The sequence below is a fragment of the Diaporthe amygdali genome (genome assembly GCF_026229845.1).
Source record: "Diaporthe amygdali strain CAA958 chromosome Unknown NODE_1_length_4327563_cov_65_473760, whole genome shotgun sequence".
NCBI classification, from domain to species: domain Eukaryota; kingdom Fungi; phylum Ascomycota; class Sordariomycetes; order Diaporthales; family Diaporthaceae; genus Diaporthe; species Diaporthe amygdali.
The window spans coordinates 2,604,126-2,623,505 of NW_026517021.1; the positions used below are offsets into that span (position 1 = coordinate 2,604,126).

General features: G+C 53.3%; 4 protein-coding genes across 4 annotated transcripts; 2 read left to right on the top strand and 2 right to left on the bottom strand.

Moving 5' to 3' along the window:
- Positions 1 to 380: 380 nt before the first annotated feature.
- On the bottom strand, positions 381 to 8,693 carry J7T55_006368 (uncharacterized protein; the record flags this gene model as incomplete). The annotated part of the gene is made up of 8 exons (XM_053143534.1): positions 381 to 428; positions 606 to 3,408; positions 3,469 to 3,644; positions 3,756 to 3,842; positions 3,924 to 3,955; positions 4,031 to 7,022; positions 7,076 to 8,611; positions 8,667 to 8,693. The coding sequence occupies 8 exons, from the start codon at positions 8,691 to 8,693 to the stop codon at positions 381 to 383; spliced, it is 7,701 nt and encodes a 2,566-aa protein (XP_053001133.1).
- A 1,536-nt stretch (positions 8,694 to 10,229) lies between these two features.
- Positions 10,230 to 10,872, top strand: J7T55_006369 (uncharacterized protein; the record flags this gene model as incomplete). Its single annotated transcript, XM_053143545.1, has 2 exons — positions 10,230 to 10,241; positions 10,390 to 10,872. 2 exons carry the CDS (start codon positions 10,230 to 10,232, stop codon positions 10,870 to 10,872), a joined length of 495 nt encoding a protein of 164 aa, XP_053001134.1.
- A 1,168-nt stretch (positions 10,873 to 12,040) lies between these two features.
- On the bottom strand, positions 12,041 to 15,303 carry J7T55_006370 (exoribonuclease 2; the record flags this gene model as incomplete). The annotated part of the gene is made up of 3 exons (XM_053143555.1): positions 12,041 to 12,698; positions 12,761 to 14,930; positions 14,994 to 15,303. The coding sequence occupies 3 exons, from the start codon at positions 15,301 to 15,303 to the stop codon at positions 12,041 to 12,043; spliced, it is 3,138 nt and encodes a 1,045-aa protein (XP_053001135.1).
- Positions 15,304 to 16,661: 1,358 nt separating this feature from the next.
- J7T55_006371 (involucrin repeat protein) lies at positions 16,662 to 19,323 on the top strand (the record flags this gene model as incomplete). The annotated part of the gene is made up of 3 exons (XM_053143566.1): positions 16,662 to 16,799; positions 16,856 to 19,180; positions 19,231 to 19,323. 3 exons carry the CDS (start codon positions 16,662 to 16,664, stop codon positions 19,321 to 19,323), a joined length of 2,556 nt encoding a protein of 851 aa, XP_053001136.1.
- Positions 19,324 to 19,380: the final 57 nt, after the last annotated feature.

Genomic DNA, 19,380 nt, shown 5'->3' on the forward strand with positions numbered 1-19,380 from the left:
ACACCTTGGGAGAGACACGATGAGATCGGCAACGTCCGGCGTATAGGGCTGTGGCAATATGGTTGGCTTTTCGAGGTTGGATCTTCGCGGTAAGTTGCCCAAGTAGGAAAGTTTTATCATTCACGTAGGGCATGCGTATATACAGCAGCCATTGACTTCAGCCCTTTGCGATTACAAACCCGCGAGAGGAAAAGTGTGTGTGCACCGCCTTGCTGAGTTATGAGATCGTCCCATGCACACACAAACCACACGGGGCCAATAAACATTCAAACATCGACTTATAGTCAGGATATCTCTACTTACAAACATCCAGCATCGCGACTATCAACAAGGTACTAATGCCCATTCTAACCCAGTCCGCACCACGCCTATGCACAAATTTACATGATGGTCGCGCAGGGCAGGTCCACGGCATCGCGCGCCTTGGGCTGTTTGCCGCTGGCGGTCGTGAGACTCGAACCAGGTTCTGCGGACACGAGCAACCCCAAGCTGCTCAATACGTCCCGGCATTAATTATCAACTGTTGATCAGTAATTATTAGCATGTTTAATCAAGTCTCTGGGTGGCGAGTTGAGAATTCAAGAAAGAGTTCGGCTGCTACTCACATCGATCAACTTCTCGGTCTGCGCGAAGCACTGCTTGTCTGGTTCCTGTTGAGGATTCAGCGAGCAGAAACGCCAGAGGCCTCCGAACCCTATGTCCTCCAGAATCTCGTTCAGCCCCGACGCACCGCCTGACTCCATGGCCGTGGCGAACTTGGGATTCGATGTCAACGTCTGCAGGAGGCCGTGGGCTGACTCGAGTGTCGCCGAGTTCTGGCAGTGTAGCAACGTCTCGTCGAGGATAGCCAGTATTGGTCCGCACAGGTGCATTATCACATTCGGCCGCCCACTCGCCAATTCGTCCATCCATTGGAGCGTGCGGCTCTGTACAGCATCCTCGAGGTACGCGAAGTCGATGAGCTCGATGGCTGAATTCAGTAGCAAGTCCTTGTCCTTGACTGTACTGAGCTTCTCGGGAGTCCGCGCTTTCTGCACACCTGCCATGCTTGATGGTGGCTTGATGCCAGCCAGCCAGAGAGTGTCTTTCAGCTCCTCCGGTGTGACCACTCGTGACAGTATAAGTGATAGGTACGGAGAGTAGGGCACGTCCTTCAATTTTTTGGACCCGGCTTCTGTCCCGTCACTTGAGCCAGCGGCAGTCCCTGTCATATCCAGAAATGTAGCTAGTACATGTAGAGCTGTGGCTTTCGTCATGGTATCCGACAGGCCGCGGGCGAGACATGCGCACACTGCAAAGTGGAAGTTCTCGGCTGTGAAGTGAATGCCGTAGAAGGCGTCTAGCGGAAGCGCCACCTCCTCGAGCTGCTCGCGGCCCTGCAAAAGATGTGCCACGAGCTTGGGGCCACGAGTGTCGCCTGAGGTATTGATATTCGTGAGCACCGACTCCAGGAAAACCGCCGCACAATTGAACAGATTGACCGGGACAAGCCTCAGTAAGAAGGTAGCGAGCCAGAATAGCTGCACACCATAGCGGGAGGTCGACGGGAGCTTCGCCATCATCCGTGACAGTGCTGTGACAATCGCCACCAACATCTCGCTGTTGCTGTCCTCACCGCTGAAGCGGGTGATGCTGATCCGTAGGGCTACGAGAACCTGATACAGCAGATCGTCGTCTACCTCTTCCCTTGCGAGACAGCCCATGACGGAGAAAGCACGAGGCTGGATGGCTGGGTTGTTCTGGAAGGCAGTGCTGGCCACGAGGCTCATCCAGCGCGATCGCCAAGCATTAGCAATATCCGTGGAGATTGCGGCAACAGAGCATATCTCGAACATGATACCAGCCAGAATCTCTGTTGCCGCCAGGTTAGGACCGTACTCCTGTGTCGTAGACATTGATGCTCCGTCCCGTCCAGGGAACGCGGGCGTGATGCTCCAGATGTCAGTCCTGGTTTCCGACAATGACTCCAGGATACCCCTGAGCTTAGCCTGGCGTGCCTCATCCAGATGAAACGACGTGCAGGCTGCGTGAATGGAATTGACCAGGAGCCTGTGCACCAGGATGCGGATATCTGGCGAGCCAGTGTTCGCGAGCATCGTTACGATATGGAAAATCTCAGGAAGATACATCTGTGCCTGGATCCCACTGTCGAATGACAGCGATACGCAGAATTGTAGCAAAATGCAGACCTCCGGCCAGACTACGTTGTCTGGCAGGTACTTGCTCTGTCGCATGGAAGACCGGTTCATGGCCTTTCGCAAACGAGTAATAATCTTGCCGCGGAGCGTGATGCTACCAATTGCCGTAATGATCGAAGTCAGTGTCTCTGTCTGTTCATCGTGGAGACCTATGCTTAGGGCTGTCTTGATCACTTCTTCGAGGAAGATGTCGAGAAGAACCTCATCTCCGTGGATGGCTGGCCAGATCGTCTGCTCCAAAGTGAAGCTCAAAGTCGGGTCAGACAGAGTCACGTCGATTAACTTCCGGAAAAGACTCGCGATCTTGTCTCGACCTTTGTCACTGTCGGGCTCAGCCGCCAGCACTGATGATCGGAGGCCAGGCAGCCACGGCGCCAGATAAGCTAGACTCAAAGGTTTCTGCTCTTCGGAAAAGCTGTCCCAGCCAACGAAAAACTCATTGAGAAAGTCCGACGTAAGCTGTGGTTCAGCCTGAGCGAGCGTCTTGCTGATTTCTACTATAAATCGTGATGGGTCTAACGGCACCGCGATGTCTCGCGTGCACACGACCTTTGACGCGACCGTGAAATTGAAGGCTTTGCACAAAGCCCCGAGCAAATTGTACGAAGACAGCCGCAAGACATGATCGGGGCTGGCCAAATTCGTCAGGGCAAGATTCAAAAGCGTACCCGGCACATCTTGTGGCCGAATAAGTCTTTCAAACGATTTTAGCGACCGCGAGTCCTTGCCGTACTTGGATTTTGCGGCACGGATCGTCTGTAAAATCTCAGCCTTCTTAGGGCTGGTGAAGTACATGATGATCTTGCCATTGTCGGCTCGGAGGCCGAAAGCCGATTCGTCATCGGGTTTCACGTTCGTGGGCGCCTCATCGACATCGCCGAGGCGAAAGATGTCATTGATGGTGGCGCTTAGGCGGAAGTTGGGGTGTACCTCCTGCTTCTCGGCCGTTGTTATCTGCACGAATTGGCTGCCTACCATGACCCGGCAGGCGATCCTTCCTTTCGTTTTCGACAGTCGTACAACTGGCTTAAAGTCGTAGCGCGTGTCTGCAAAGACGCTGATCGTTTCCTTTGGCAGGTGCAGCTGGTTGAAGTGGAAATGATTTTGTAATTCCTTGATACTGCCAACGAGATGGTACTCAATGTTGTTGGGGTTGAAGACGCTCGCATCTTTTCTGGTGGAAACACGGAGAACACGACGCAGGCATTTGCTGCATCACCAGTCATCTTAGCGTTATATTTACAATATGCAGGGACAGAAGTCTGCTCACCGGAATGCACTGTTCATGTTATAGATGTAGACACGGCTAAGCTGCTTTGACAACTCTGTTGGAGTAAGAAGCTCCAGCTTGTGGAAGAGCTCATCCTGAGGTTCGTCGTTCTGCCCATTGTAGCAAGTTGCGTCAATGAGCAGTCCAAAAGGTCGATGCCACAGGCGGCTCGCGATCTGTTCATAGTGTCAGTGTGGTGACGAGTCCCGGTCGCCACTCTCATCCTGGAAAAGCAGCGCTGTTGACAACAGCGAAAAGTCATGACAGCGAGAACTGTGTTTACTCACCTTCAAGTAGCAGTATATCAAAGTATCAAAATCAATGTTCTCGTCATCAATGTTCCTCAAGATAATGCAGATGATAGATAAGCCATCCTAAAGTGAAAAAGTCAGCTGTCAGCCATGGCTTACAGGGGACGTGTCATATTTCTGTCAGGTCTTTCTTTTTCAACTTACCTTGCTCTCTCCACCATCGTATACAGCCCTGGCTGTGACAAACGATTCAGTACTGCGGAAAGCATTGCGAAGCATGAAATTTTGAAATCTAGAGTAAGCTGGCGGACTGTTGGCTGAAATCAAGGGCCTGTTCCAAGTGACAGCCAGCGCTGGTGGGCCGAGGTGCGAGATGAGATTCCTCAGGGGCTCAAGAACAGGTGAGCGCATACGAGAAATTTCGTTCGGGTTCCGAACAAAGTCTCTTCTCTCCTGGGATGCGAGTCGCTGCCGCACTTGGTCCCAGTGATCGTAAAGGAAGCGATGTAGAGCCACGCAAGAGCCAAAGTCGAAGGATTCATTCGTGCTGGGAGGATCTGTTTTCTCAGGCGACACTGAAATCTCGCGCAGGAAGGTTGTCACCCTGTAGATATTCTGGGTAAGAAAGTCATTCAGGGGAAACATGTACGGTTCCTTGGCCCCGAAGAGCACATTGTTCGCCAAGTTTTGGACTACTTTCGCAATGAGAAGCAGCCCTCGACGCATCTCCTTGGACGGTGCAGTCGACACTAAGCCTTCGACTTCAGGTGCCACGATAGCTGGGCAGAAGAAACGGAGGAAGATGAAGGCGCCTACAGCAGTGTACTTGGCCTCCGGGAATCTAGGCATGACCGCTGTGGATATGATGCTGCAGATTTTTCGGAATGGTGACGGGATATTCGCCGAGGAAGCACAGATATCATCAATGAAGACCTTCGCCACTATGCGAAGTTGCAGCGCATTTTTCTGAAGCTCTTCTTGTGACGTGACGCGAGCTGGGTCCAGTTCCAGGTCCAGGTCCTTTGAAGTCAGCATTAGCCGCTCCACGACTTTTTGCAATGTTGCTTTCAGGTACGCTGTGCCCTTCCATTTCGCATATATTGAAAGCATCTTTGTGGCCACGCAAGTTCTCCGCAACAGTTCGGATTCGTTTTCCGTGTCCTCAATCTCCTGCTTAACGAGAGCTTCCAGCAAAGCGAAGCTCATACCTCTAGTCTCGAATATGTTCAGCAGTGATATTGTCACCTCATCGACCTCACTGCTAGGGCATACTGCGCTGATAGCAGCTGCCAGAGTCGTATCAGTAGTCAGGAGATCTAGCAACTCGTCATACTTTTCCGTAACGGCAGTGTCGGACAGGTTGTTGAATTCGGTGCCTTGCATCAAGATGTTGTAGAGGACTTTCACGAATGCTGTTCTTATCTCAACGTTCTCATGATAGCCTATACTCAAAGAGTGCTTCAGGCCCACGTCAATGTTCGCACTAAGAAGATTGGAAAGAACGGTGATCGCAAGTTCAGAGCTTGTGATGCTGTCATCCCTGGCGGTAGTGCCGTGGTCATGCCTGCTCGCCTCCGCCGATTCCAGATTTAGGAGCGACAAAAAGCGGTTGAAGTAAGTGTGAAACATCTGTGACTTCAGCTCACTAGTACCAACATCTGACTGTCCGTCGCCTGGTTGCAGTGGAAGACGGTACGTCAGCTCAGCCAGTGATCTGAGACAAGCCCTGTCGAGATCTCTCTGAATCCTCAGGGAATCATCGGGACGCGCAGGCCCAAACGCTGCGGCAGACTCTGCGCGTGGGGAACGTGGCCTGGCGATCCAGCTAAATATGTACTCGAGGAGCTGATTGCGGATGCGAACATCATCCCTCAGATTAAGATGTTCCTTTTTCTTCACGACAGCCTCACAGAGTTGGCAGACTTTGATCTTGACCATGAGGCTGTTCTTAGTATCCGGAACGCCGTCGAGGAATTTGGCAAAGTTTAGAGTGAGTGCACCTAGATGCACAGACGATGCTGCTCCCAGATCGGAAGGGCCATCCAGTCTGTCCACCAATGCGCGCAGCAGAGAAATAGACTGCTCAGCGAATATGATCTCGCTATCAAGACCCTTAACAGCTGACTCTAATGCACCCGTGAACAGGATATCCAGCTCCGACTCGAGGGCCTTGAAGAGTGGCTGGTACAGGGCCGGCGAGATCTCCGAGGAAAGCACCTCGCGCGTGGTCTCCCGCACACGTACATTGCCGCATGCAAGGAGCTGGATGCTGAGCCTCAGGTACCTGTTGAGTATTGTGTCCTCTTGGTTTTCGGAAGACAGTCGGTCAATCCACTTCAGACCTCCAAGAGATGGGTCGTCAATTATCGCAGTCTGGTCGGCCACGCAAACACCACCGAGAGAGGCAAGGAAGCCAGAGTAATTCCGCCATTCAGCCACTGACATTTCAGATGTAGTCTCCGGGTTTGTAGTTGACACATCTCTCGATAAATGCAGCCACCTGTCAAATGCTAGGGCCCATGCATCCAAGATACCTGCGCTCGGATATTGCATTCGCCGCAGCAGGCCGCGGATTCTTTTCTGAAAGGCGACGAGACCGGTGAAGCGGAACGCGCGCGAGCCGATTTCTCGGAAGACATCGCCATTTCGAAGGAGCGACAATCCTGCTTTCGCGGTACTTGAAGACGCGGTTTCAACAATCCGGCACTCCTCGAAGAACAGACCAAAGCAGCTGATGACTAGTTGACACGTCTCGATTTTCGCCGAGCACAATGAGACCAGCAATAGTGTCTCGAGTCTGGTGGTTATGGCCGCTCTTTCAGATATCTCTTCGGGCAAGTTGGCCAATTCTGGGAGCTTGCGCAGCAAAACAAGCCTGGATTCGAGGTACCCGTGGATCGAATTGATGCCTGCACCAAGGTCTTGAGAGTCAACCTTGTCGAAAAGGTCGCTCAGTACAAGTGAGGTCAATTTCCAGAATTTTTGCTTGAACGCAAGAGAGCATATCCTTTCGGACGTTTTGAGAGACTCCATAATGATCGTACTGCCGAATACGCGTACGGTTACCTGCGCAGCTAACCGGCGCACTTGCTCATTTGAGGTGACCAAGCAGGGCAGGAAGGCCTCGAAGCTCTCTTCGAAGAATTCGTTCTTGTTTCTGTCCTTTGGAATCTTCGTGAAGACGTCAATTGGGCAAACACAGAGGAACGAGATGATATGATGAAGCATGCTGTTGTTGTCAACTAGCTCCAGTGCCTTGCGCGAAGATCCGTGGTCGCCCACGACAAATATAGTGGACATCGTCTAACACAAAAGTCAGTCCTGATCGATGTGTGCGATTGCTTTGTGATACAGACCTTGAGTTGTGCGAGCGTGAACTCGAATCCGATCGCATATAGCTGCATATAACGGTCTGCCTCTTGCAATCCTGCAAAGTGTGAGCAGGCCTGGATCACAGCAATTTTGAACCCAAGCGGAGTGCTCGGAGCAAGGCAGGATGGTGCTAAGGACTCGACACAGCTTTCGTAGTTAAGGTCTGTTAAGCTCATAAAAGCAGCGGTCATGATGTCCTGATCAAACAGCCCATTGTCTGGACCCGTGCTGTTACGCCGGAAAACAGCGTCTCGAATCTCATCCTGCACGTCCAGGGCGTAACTCATGAACGCCGAGTCACTCTCGAGGTCGAAATGCCGGGCCGCACGCAGAAGTAGCACGAGACAGTACGCCGCCTGTTCATTTTTGTTCCTGAGAGTTTTCCTTAGGCCGTCAAGAAAGGCAACTTTCTTGGACATACTACCACTCTTGGCCTCTCGCAGGTTGCTAGCAACCTCAAACACATCAGGGAGAAGGAAAAGCAAGGTGATCTGCAACGGGTAGAGCAAAAACTTCCGCCTGACGCCATCGGCAACCGAGTCTGCCCTTCCATTATCATGCACAACAGTCTGTGTCATATCAAAGAGTGTGTCTGGCCCACCATCTAACCTCTTGTGAATTGTGTGCAACTCAACGAACTCGTCCGGGTAGCGATCTAGCCATCTTGTGATTAATAATGGGGTCACAATGGCAATTGTATGCTGGAACGGCCTCCGAAAGTGAAGATAACTGGAGCAGATCTCCTGGATGATCAGGCCAAGCTTTTGACTGTCCACCCAGAAGCAGCCTATCAGGCGGAGCACGATCAGCGCGGTATACTCTTCATCCGCGCTCGTTGGCGTCTGGGGGGCTGCGATTTGCGCAGACGTGGCGGTCCGGACCATGTAAATAAGCTTTCTCAGATACTCGAACGAGCTCGTCCAGTTGGAAGCACTGACGAACTCGGCAATTGTCCTGCCCTGGCGCTCCAGGCTTTCTATCCGAGAGTCAAACAGCGCCTGGCTCTCGATAGGCTGCTCGCTGCCAGCGGGCGGCAAAGGGGTGGCCGGTTCGGGGTGGTCCGCCACCACGGTGCGCTCGATGTTGAACTCATCAAGCAGGGTCTGGGTCGATAGACTGTATGCTTCCGGGAGAGGTCGTGCGTACAGCCTCAACACGTCCAAAACCCTGGTCACCAATGCAGAGTCGAGCGTCTGTGGAAGGGGCAGCTTAGCCCTCTGGGCACTTCTCAGTCGCCAGGACTCGGGGTTTGACGGAACACCGCCCAATGCATTCCAATGGTTGGTACAGCAATCGGCGATGAGGCCAAATATATAGATCTCGGATATGAGGACATGAGGCGGGTGGGTTGAGATGGCTCCGGTCTTGTACGGTCGTCCTAGGTCCTCAATTAAGCCCATCAGGGCGTCGAGGACGACGTTGATGGAGCCGGCGCTGACCTTCAGCAGGGTGGCACGAGTGATGAGAACGATGTCATCTTGAGCGAGGTCTTGGCTAGTGGTGCCCGTTCGGTGTGGAAGCTACATTGGGGCGAGCAGGATGTCAGCACCAGTGTTCTCTCCCCATCCTTCGTACCATAGGAAGGGCGGCATCCGATGCCATCCTCGGGCTTCCCTTGGCGTGGTCTCCTTACCCTTGTAGTGAGCCTCTCCACAAGACACCGAACTAGACTGCCATCACCGTTCATTGTGCTGAGAGACATAGGGGTGTGTCTCCCTCTTTCGCATGTTTAAAGCAGCATGCCCTCTCCTGGGCAGTACTAGGATCGGGCTGCCCTCTCGGTGGGGTTGTTCGACTGCAGCGCCAAGCAGTCGACGAGCTTTGCAAGTATCGGATCGGCTTGAGGTTCGCGGTCTGACACAGGGGCGAGGAAGCTGTGGGATTGAGCGATTGAGAGCGTCGAGGCAGCGTCGGTGCTAGGGAACGGGTCAGGCTGGGAATCAGCAGCGGGCGTTGACTCGATGGAGCTCGCGATGGGGTTTGAGGAGTGGAGCAGACGTGGTCTCTCAACAACGAGCTAGCAGCAATGGATCGACACAAAGAAACAGATGATGGCGCCCTCGATTGAGCAATCGGTCGTCTGGGGTTTGCGAAGGGCTATCTATGTCTGGGGTCGGATGTACTGCAACGGTCGACGATGCATGAACACGCCCTTGGCCTCGCTCAATTCGCCCAATGGAACTGTCCTGCATGTGTCCTCGACCTCCCAAGGCTGGACTGGGTGCCTGTGTACAGTACATCCAGCATGTACCAGCCTGGCCAGGGCGGCAGGGCAGCAGGGTAGCAGCAGACTGCGGTGTGCGTAGGTGCCGTACCGTGCTTACCGCGGCATGCGCTAAGCTTAAATGGTTGACCAGCTCGGTAGTGGGGAGCACTGGGAGCACTGGGGAGGTCGACCCGGTGTGGGAGGTAATGCTATGCTAGATGGGAAGATGGGCCGATGGGCTGCGGGCGGGTGAGGCGTGTCTCCCAATGGCCCAGGGGACGGCCAGCTTTACCCCTGGTCCCTTGCATCCCAAAGTCAAGAGTCTAACACAGTACCTTTGGAACCCAAAACCCACCTTGGGTACCCAGCGCACGCGGCATGTTGGGCTGGCTATCAGTGCATCTGAGAGTACACATCTAACGGTCTAGACTATCCAGCGAAATTGGTGTTGTACAATTCCAATTGACAACGATCATAGCAACGTCCAGGTCTACACATAAACCCAAGGCTGGAGCCTCAGCATGTGACAACTCCCTGTCTCCCGAGAGAACAATGGAATTGCCGCGAGAGACATGGACTGGTAGGGTCCCGGCCAAGCTCAAGAGGTAGCTCATTCCACGGCTGAGTAGGGCTGTGCGTGCCCCAAGGCAGCCAAGAGGTCCACGGTCATATCTACCGAGAAAGGATACCAAGGCTGCATATCGACCAGGGGCCATCTCAAAATATGACGGAGCTCTTCCAATATCTCCCCCGACGTTGGCATTAGCATGAGCATTACTGACTCTATAAGAGATAACCAAAGGTCGGCCAACCCGTCGTCGTCATGAGCACAATAGCCCCTAGGTGCCTGCTTTTCTCTCGACTATGCGATTAGGGTAGGGCTCATCGGTGGAAGGATTGCTTAGGAGTAGGTCACGTCCAGCACAGCCACCATGGCTCCTGGCGTACGTTCTATTAATGGGCGAATGACCTTTCTTACAAATTCATTTCGCATTTCCTATATATGCTGCGCAGCAGGGAAGTCGGTCTCGTTTGGTTCTCAACTTTGGGCGTATTTCCTCAAATCCCTACATAACCACGAAATACTTCCAGCTCACGATGTTCTCATGCTGCTTCTCTGGGAGGGATTACGAGGATGACGCACAACACGAACAACTCCGCCCTGAACCAGCTAGAATCCCTTCCGAAGAGATGTCCGCTGCAAAGCCACTCACTGGTCGGAGGAAGCCCTCAAACGCAGCCCAGATGGGACCACCAACATCACAGCCAGTGATGTCGTCCAACTACCGAAACAATGACAAGGTCAAACCATCGGATTACCTTTACTTCGGCGAGGGATCCTCAGGGCACCATGCCAGACATACCGTCTCGAACAGCACAAGCCAACAAGGCAAACCCTCAAATGGCCCGAATTATACCAAGGCAGGGTCAGGAAACCCATCAGGACGCGACAACAGTGGATATCTGGCCACGGGCCTCAACAATAATACCCAGATGGGATATTCCAATCTGACATACGGAGGGTCGCTGCAATACAACTTCGCTGGGACGCAACCGATCGGGGTTGGGACTTGAGCACTAGCCACGCGTATATCGATGCCCTCAGTCTACCCTACGCGATTCTCCCGCGAGGGAATGCTGCCTTCTTAGGCTCAAGCCATCCAAGTCGCGTTCAAGATCGGTCTCAGAATGCACGCCTATGCTGGCTGTATATTTCGAGGTCATCGCGAGGCTCCTGTTGGATCTCCTATGCCAAGCATGCTCACGACGTCTTCGCTGTAGAAAGTTTGGCTAAGAAAGTGGGCGAGCCATTTCACCGCCCTGAATAAGTACAGTACACCTCGGCTCGGTACGGGTGCTCCTCGATCTGCAATAGGGTTACTCTCGCTCCAAGCAGAGCCCTCCATCTACTGTGCCTGCTTAGAGCTACTGCATCCCAAATCGGCAGTATCCTTAGGTGCTTATCTGGGTTTAAATCAGAGTGCGTTGCCACTCGACGGGATCGATGATGACCTGGGTGGGATCGTGAGGAGAAAAAGTCACTTGTACCGAGGGAAACAATTGTCATACACCTAGGGTATACTGCCTTCCCGACGAGGCTATGGAGATTTGAGGCTATCAAGGAAGTACATTAAATCCCCATGGCACGTTACGAGCTCTACGACCGGAGCAGGGACACTCAACGAGGAACTTTTGCGATGTCAAAGGCCTCTCTGTTTCTGCTTGCAATAGTCATGATATCGCCTCAAATCTATCATGTAATTTGTCGATATCCTGATCCTCTTCTACCATCACGTGCTCCATTTAAGCGGTGTCCACGAAGTAAACGCGCTATAATGTCGATGAGAGATACGTAATTTGATTGTGATCTAATAGCGTTCCGAGACAAAGAAATTTTAAGCAGACTTTTGATGGCGCGCAGAACAATAGAAGAACAAGCAGGAGTGACCCCTAAGGCCACACGTTATGGCGAAGACGCCTAGGAACTGGGACCCCACAGGTACGAGGGTACTGCGGGAGTTGTTCCGGGGGGTCCACCCGAGTATATGAGAAAGAAAACCCCTTTAGGACACAGACAATACAAGGCGTGCTTGAATGTTCCTCAAAGCCGTATAAGCACGGTTCATATCTGCAAGAACATGGACAAGGTATGGATCCAGTGGAGGTTCGTTTAGCGCCCTTGTGGGATCACATCAATTTTTTTAAAAAAAACATATACAGGGCTTTGAACATGTACTCAGTCCTAGCGACGGTAGCCACGACCGTTGCCACCGTGGCCGCGATCGTATCCCCTATCCCCTCCGTAACCTCCTTGTCGACGGTCATCGCGACCATGATGCGTCGGTTGTTGATACCCCTGACCTTGATGGCCTTGATAACCTCCGCCTCCTCCGCCTCCGCCTCCACCACCACCGTAGTACTGGCCGGGGGGCGCACCGTATCCTCCACCATTCCCGTGGCTCTGGTTGTACCCACCCCCGTATCCCCCGTATCCACCGCCATTGCCGAAATGAGCAGGTGGCGGCGGCGGTGGCAAACCACTACCAAAGCCCGCGGTTCCCGGAGGAGGTGGCACCCAATTTGGAGGCGGGGCTGGATAACCACCACCATTTCTGGGCGGAGGATAGCTGTCACGTCCACCATGACCTCCTCCTGAGCCTCCTCGACCACGACCACCTTGATAACCACCGCGCCCAGGACCGTAGTTGATGGGCTCAGTACGACCGTTCTGGTAGTTATGACGTCCCAGAGGTGCGCCTCCGTAGCTTCTACCTCCCCGGCGGCCCTTCGATCGAAGTTCGTCAATGTCGTTGCGGTCAAGGGCTGGCGTTGGTAGCTTGACACCACGAAGCAGCATGGACTTGTGCGTGTGCGCGCTGCTTGGCATTTCGTACTGGACACTGGGTATTGTTAGCAGTTGACTCAAGAAGTAATTGCAAGGGAAGAAGAAGTGCTGGCATACCTCAAAGAGCGGTCATAGTCAAGGTCAGGCATTGACTTTCTCTCAAGCGGATAGGTCAAAGCCCCATGAGGTAGATAGTCCTGAATCTTTGCGACCTCACCCGCCAAACCATCACTTATCCTCGGGTCAAGCTGGTGTTTCGGCGCGCCTTGTTTCTTCGAGTAGAAGTGAGTGATAATATCGTCATATAATCCGGGGTGAGCGTCTGAAATTATGAGAACGTCGTGCCCGGGTTCATTCCGCGCCATAGCATCTTCACTCAGCAACGGGTACTTCTTGGCCATAGCCTCGAGGAGTCGGGGCATGTCGATGAACGGCAAAAGCGCGATGCCTTGCCAGGCCATCTTCTTTCCATTCAGATCAACCTCGAAATCCTCGGGATAGAAATCAATGATTTCACTGTCGTCGTTGGTCATGAGGTCATGGAAGACTTCAGGAATGGCGTGTCTGGAAGCCGCAGGAAGAACGCTCATTAGTTGTTCGTAAGGTTTGGATATCCTTCCCTTTTCAAACTTGATTTCGACCTTCTTCAAGTCTACAAAATCCTGAGCGAAGGGGGCGTAGTGATACGGATAGTACCAATCCCAAGACGGACAACCTTGGAAGTAGTACATCAGCACCCATGCCAGGCCCTCGACGTATGCGCGCCCAACTTCATGACGGAATTCGACGTCGTTTCGGTCCACGTGGAATTTCTGCTCGTAATATCTGTCGGCGTATCCGTCCTCCCAGAGTCTCACTGTATCGACTGGTCCTTCATTCTCAGTTGTAGTAGATGGCGTAACGGCATCAGGACTGTCAGTGCTCGGTGTGCCGGATTCTTCCTGCTCCATAATGTCTGCTTTGCGCTTGCGTGCAGCTGAGGGAGGGCTTTCCTGGGCTTGTGAACTTTCTTCGCCATTCGCCGTATCTTCCTTGGGCTCTGTGGATTTGGCCATCAAACCTTGGATCTGGCTCTTCAGAACGCTGGCAGCGCTCTTATTGGCCGTGTTTGCATTCTGCAAAGAATTCCTGTTCACAACCATGTCGTGAGTGATTGCACTGTTTGGCTTGGACAAAGGGCCAGGCAAGCTCGAGATTGGCACGAAAGCAGCATCAGGAGCGAGGCCAGGCACCATGTTGTCTATCTTCTGGTGCTTATTCCTTCCCTGGGGGCCTGAATTGTTGCGCCCGCCTCCTCGAGCTTGCTCAGCTGCCTTCCGCCTTCTGAAGCTGGCTTCACGGCGGTCCTCTGTCTCCTTTCTGCGGCGGAATATGGCATCTTCTTGCTTCGCAAGACCAGCCAGTATGAGTTGCGCCCGTTCCAGGTCACAGTGTCCATCTTTGGTGAGATAGCCGCCCATGAAAGGCAGGTTGTCTTTCCAAATGGCAGTAAGTGTATCGATTCCATTCTCTCGGATCTCGAGGGCAGGAAGATGGGGCAGAAAATCGTTACCGACGAAGAAGCACATGAAGACCCAGTCATCAATGGCACGCTCGATGTCCCAACGAAAGGGAAGGTTGGGCACATCGAGTTCGACAGCGAGATATTCGCGAAGAACAGAGACATGGAGCCAGATGAAAGGCTTCAACGGATGGGCATTGTCCTTGCCGTCGAAGTCGGCATCTTTGTCCTTCTGCTCCCCTCTGCAGTTCTGGGCATCGTGGCCCTTCTGCCCACACAACTTACACATTCTGACCCTGCTATCTTGGGCGAAGACATCCTCACGCAGGACTCGGAAATGAGGCTCATGGGTGGCAAGACCAAGCATGATAAGATCGGCATCTAGGCCATAGATAACATGGCGTGTGTTTGGGTCATGTTCAGGCGAGGATCGCTGGGAGCGAACAAAGTTCATGATCTTGTGCTCGCCTTCTCCAGGGACAGTCGCGTCTGATATGATGACTTTGATATTCGCCCATGCTGGATCGGTATTCAATTTGTAACTACACCAGTATCTCAGACTGGCGGCCAAGATCTGCATGAAAGGCGTTCCAGGCGTGATGGAGTTTGAGTCAAAAGCTTTCTTGACAACTTCTTCGGTAGATTCTGCAGGATGTGTCCCTCCGTTCTGTCGCTTCAGTAGGGTGAGCAACTGCTGCTTGTCCTCTTCCTTCTCCTTGGCATCCTGTGCGGCACGGAAACGACGGGAACGTTGCTGATTCATTTTGGCACGGGGGGCAACACCATCTAGCACGAATATGTCAGCCGTTTTGCATCCGAATATGAGGGCTTAGAGCAGTCTTGACTTACCGACAGCAATCATGAGCAGCTTGCGCGGCCTTACCATGTTGACCACTCGGTCGGTGTATTTGAAAACTTCGACCATCATCTCCTCCTCATCCTTGGGAGGGGGTCTATCCTCTGGATGTGAGCAAGGGTGGACGATGCCATTCATGTCCAAGTAAAGATTGTCGAACTCTTCACCATTTGGGTTGGGCTGCGTATGATCGACAGGAATGACAGTGCCATCATCCATGGTCAGAGGCTGGTCCTCGATAACAGGGGATATAATCTTTGGGTATTTGGTGGAAAGCCACCGAAAGGCCGCGGGAATTCCCATCTTGTCGTCGTGTGTGGAGGGTTTGGAGCTCTACCAGAAGGTTCAAATCCGTGGAAGTTGGGATACAGCACTCGGCGACGTGGATGTCGGCTTGGTCGGGCGGGAAAGGAATGCTCCTGCTACGGGATAGATGGATTTCGTGGGGGAAGAGGCGGGTTACGGTCGGTTGCGATGTTGTTTCTCTTGCAGCTGTCGTCGTGGATGTTGCGCGGAGCCAGCTGCTCTGCTTGAGGTGATCAGGTGTCTGCCTGCAGGTTATGCGGATCAGTCTGCGACGGGAACCTGGAATCTAGAGACCACGGGGGTATGCAAATAAGAGACCCCGCGGAGTTGATCGAGCCAGAACCAATGGATGAACCCTTTTGGCGTCGATGGATATGACTCCAGCAGACTCGACGTCGATGGCGCGGGTCGGGGACTGAGCGCGAGAGGATTGGATGCGCCGGAAGTTTTGCAGGATGCGATTCTGGCCTGCCTTGCCTGCCAGGTTGTAGTGAATCGCATGCGGCTCCCACGCTCGGGCCCCACCCTCCAATCAAGACGGGGGTCTTTCTCGATTGGGAGGCACCCAGCCAGCCAAAAACAATCTCGGTAGGGATACGCAGGGTCTACCTAGGCAATGTACACGGTTGCAGACGGTCTGACGGTATACTGAGGACTTTGACAAACTCGCAATACTTCAGATGTCTTCTGGCTCACAGATGTACTAGGGATACATCCATGCCTAGATTAAGTATTGAGACACTTGCTCCCTCGAATGTATACATATTTATTGAGCTGGCCATGACATCTCAAAAGGTCCGTCCATGCATTGACAGTTCTTGGCAAGGTGCCGGTAGTGTGGCAGTACAGTAAATAGTCTAGGCAAATAGGCACCCTATAATTTGGGGTTAGCGGCTGGTGAAGGCCTCAGGGGGGTTGCCTAAGTGCCCGCCCCTTTTGAGAACAGGTTCGAATTGAGATCTGCCTTTGTCGCAACAGGCTCCTTCGATTGGCGGTTGGGCTTCTTTTCGCCATTTTCCACCGTCCTCCTTCTCTCAGAAAGTTCGAAAAGCCCCTGCGACAATGAAAGCCATATGAGACGCGTGCTTGAAGCCTATTTCATTTGCCCTGTCCCACTTGTCACTCTTTTGCATCATTCCATGATACCCTCAGCTCGCTTGTCCGGATCCACTCAACTGTCCTCGTCCTCGTCGCGTCCCTAACCCCTTCTTAAGCGATCTTGTGACCAGCATATTCCTGAACTCGAACCGTCGTCCTTTGTGCATCCTCGCCAGTCACTGATACAACCTATTCCTCGGACACTGGGCCATGCATTGACCGCGAGTCACCTACTGTAACACCGCTGCGAGGCCAGAATGAATGGGAACTATGGCAACAACGATAGACTCCTATCCCCTACCCAGGCTGTGGGCCCGGGCGGGAGACAAATCATGGAGGGATACAGGAAAGACATCATGAATGGGTTCGCGCAGGACCAGCCGCGATACAATCCTGTGTGTGACTCCACGAGCGCGTGTCGGGCCGCCCCAAGCTAACCGGACATACACAGTTGAATGTAGATCGGACACAAAGCTCACCTCACGTCGACCTCAAGGACCCCATTCAAGTGCACCTGCTCACCGAGACGGCCCTGACGGACAGCAAAGAATGGGAGATCCTGGCGCAAGAAGAGGTGGACGACCTCAAGAAGCAGATCCAGTCGTTGACGGTACGCATCGAGCAGGCGCGGGCAAATCTGGCCATACAGACGAAGTACCGAGATGCCGCGATATCAATGTCCAAACTATACACAGCTGGGAAAAGGGGAAACCGAGCCACAGTTGACCCAAATGCCCAAGAGACAGCGGTGGAGAGACAAGAAAGCGAACGGAGATGTGAGGAACTGGCGACGGAGCTTTTCAACCTGGAGAAAGAGATATTGGCACCGCAGCGCCGACTGCTCCAACATACCGCTGCAATCCTGCAACTTACACACAAGGCGTCGTCGAAAAGAAAGCAACCTCCGGCCATGCTCAACGGTATGCCCGGAAGCCCGGAGAGTCTTTACACCTACACAAATGGGCGAAATAGCATGCAATTTCCCAGCGATGACCTGGACCGGGACTTATACTTCCCTCTCGATGAGCCTGAGGGCTTTGGCCGGTCACTGAAGAGCGATATACCGATACCACCCCGGTCACCCGTCCGGGAGCGCTCGAATCAGCTGCGCGACGAGGTGGAAACTCTGAAAAAGCAGACCTCTGGGCAGTTGGATGTCATCACTAATACGGAGCGAAGTCTCGAAGATCTCACCAGCCGTCTTCGAGATTTGGTGGTTCAAATGAACCCTACGAAGAATGGAGGATACAGGCCAGCCCCTTCCGGAAATTTTGAGCCCGGCGAGTTGGTCAACACTCAGCTCGCTTACGTTGCTGAGTGCCTATCAACTATTCAGCGGGATCAGCAAGGACAGTCGAGCTTGTTGGCGGACAGCGCTAGGAAATCTGACAACTCCGCGGGTTTACTGCTTCAGGCTGAGGACAGGTTGGACTTGTTGAGTCGCCAGGTATACCAAGCCGTACGAGCCATCGACGAGGATCAACCGGGTCCGCCTCTGGGTGCAGATTCGGGAATTCAGGAGCGGTTTGACTGGATCGAGTCAGCGCTTCCAGTGATTCAGAGGCCAGTGGCCAAGGATTCCTCCGCGATACAAGATGCCGAGCAGATCGAGACTGTTCTTGTTGGGTTGTGGGATATCATACAATCAGGATACGCTGATATCAACAGACAACGGGAGGCCCGGAGAGAAGTGCGACTAGGAAAAGGAATGCCAGACGACGATGATGATGTGTCCGCGGATGAGTCTTTCGACTTTGAGGAGGCCTACTCCTTGAATGCATTCTCGACAAAAGTGCAGTGGTTGTTCCGACAAGCAACAAGCCTCAAGGAGCAAAAGTCGGTGCTGAAGAGACAAATCAGACAGCAGCGCGACCTGAATAGCAAAACGGATACCGAGAAGGACGTGGAGCTAAGAACTAAGGTGGAGGAGCTGAACCGCACCAAGAATCTTTTAGCATTCTGCGAGGAGAGTGCTCAGCAGTCAAAGACGGAGGCTGCAGAAGCTCAAGAGAAGCTGGCACGGGCCCTCGCAGACCTGGACTCATTGCAGGTTACGCAAACAGCTAACGAGACTGCTGCAACCTCAGCTGTTCAGGATCAGCTTCGGGAGCGGAACGCCAAAATCGTGTCTCTGGAATCTGATACTAAGGCACTGCAGGACAAGCTGGAGATTATAGAGGCCCAGCTGGGCAGTATGAATGAGCAGCTGAAAGAGGCGGACGACGCCAAACAAGCAGCAGAGAATGAGAAGTGGAAGCTTGAGGAGCAGATGAGGGTCAAGGATGAGGAGATGGAGCAGCTCAACGTATCTATGATCGAGACCAAGACGGAGTTGACCATCGCCAAAGCAGAGCTTGAGGGAGCCTACGGGTCTCGCTCGGAGCGGGCGGCCGAGGCGGCCGCACTGACGAAGAGCTCTCAGATGCAGAGCATGGTGCAAGAGTCGGAGAAGCTCAAGGCCGAGCTGGCCGCCACATTGAAAGATCTCGAGGAGCTGACCAAGGAGACGCTCGCGTCTGAGAAGGAGAAGGTCGACCTGGAAGGCCGCCTGGACGAGGCAGAGGCGACGAGGTCGACGCTCGAAGCAGACATCGCCGCGCTGAGGACCAGGTACAACTCAGAGGTCACGAAGCTTAAGGAGCAGCTGGACGCCGAGAAGTTCAAGGCAGGGCCGAATGCCTCGGGTACGGGCCCCAGGGCTGGCGCAACTATGCTCAGCGAGCAGTTCAGGGCGACGATGAAGGAGGAGAGAAAGAAATTCCAGGAAGACCTCAGGGTAAGTCTTCCAGTCGCTGTATCGCGTGTCAGAGCTAACAATCTTGGCAGGAAGAACAAAACAAGCGCAGGAAACTGGAGGACGAGCTCCGAGCGCTCAAGAAAACCGCCGGGCCGGTCAAGAGTCCGCTCACTCCGCGGTAACGACACTAAAGACGGCCCAGGAACCAGCGCCCCGGGCCGCGTGCATAATGTCTATAA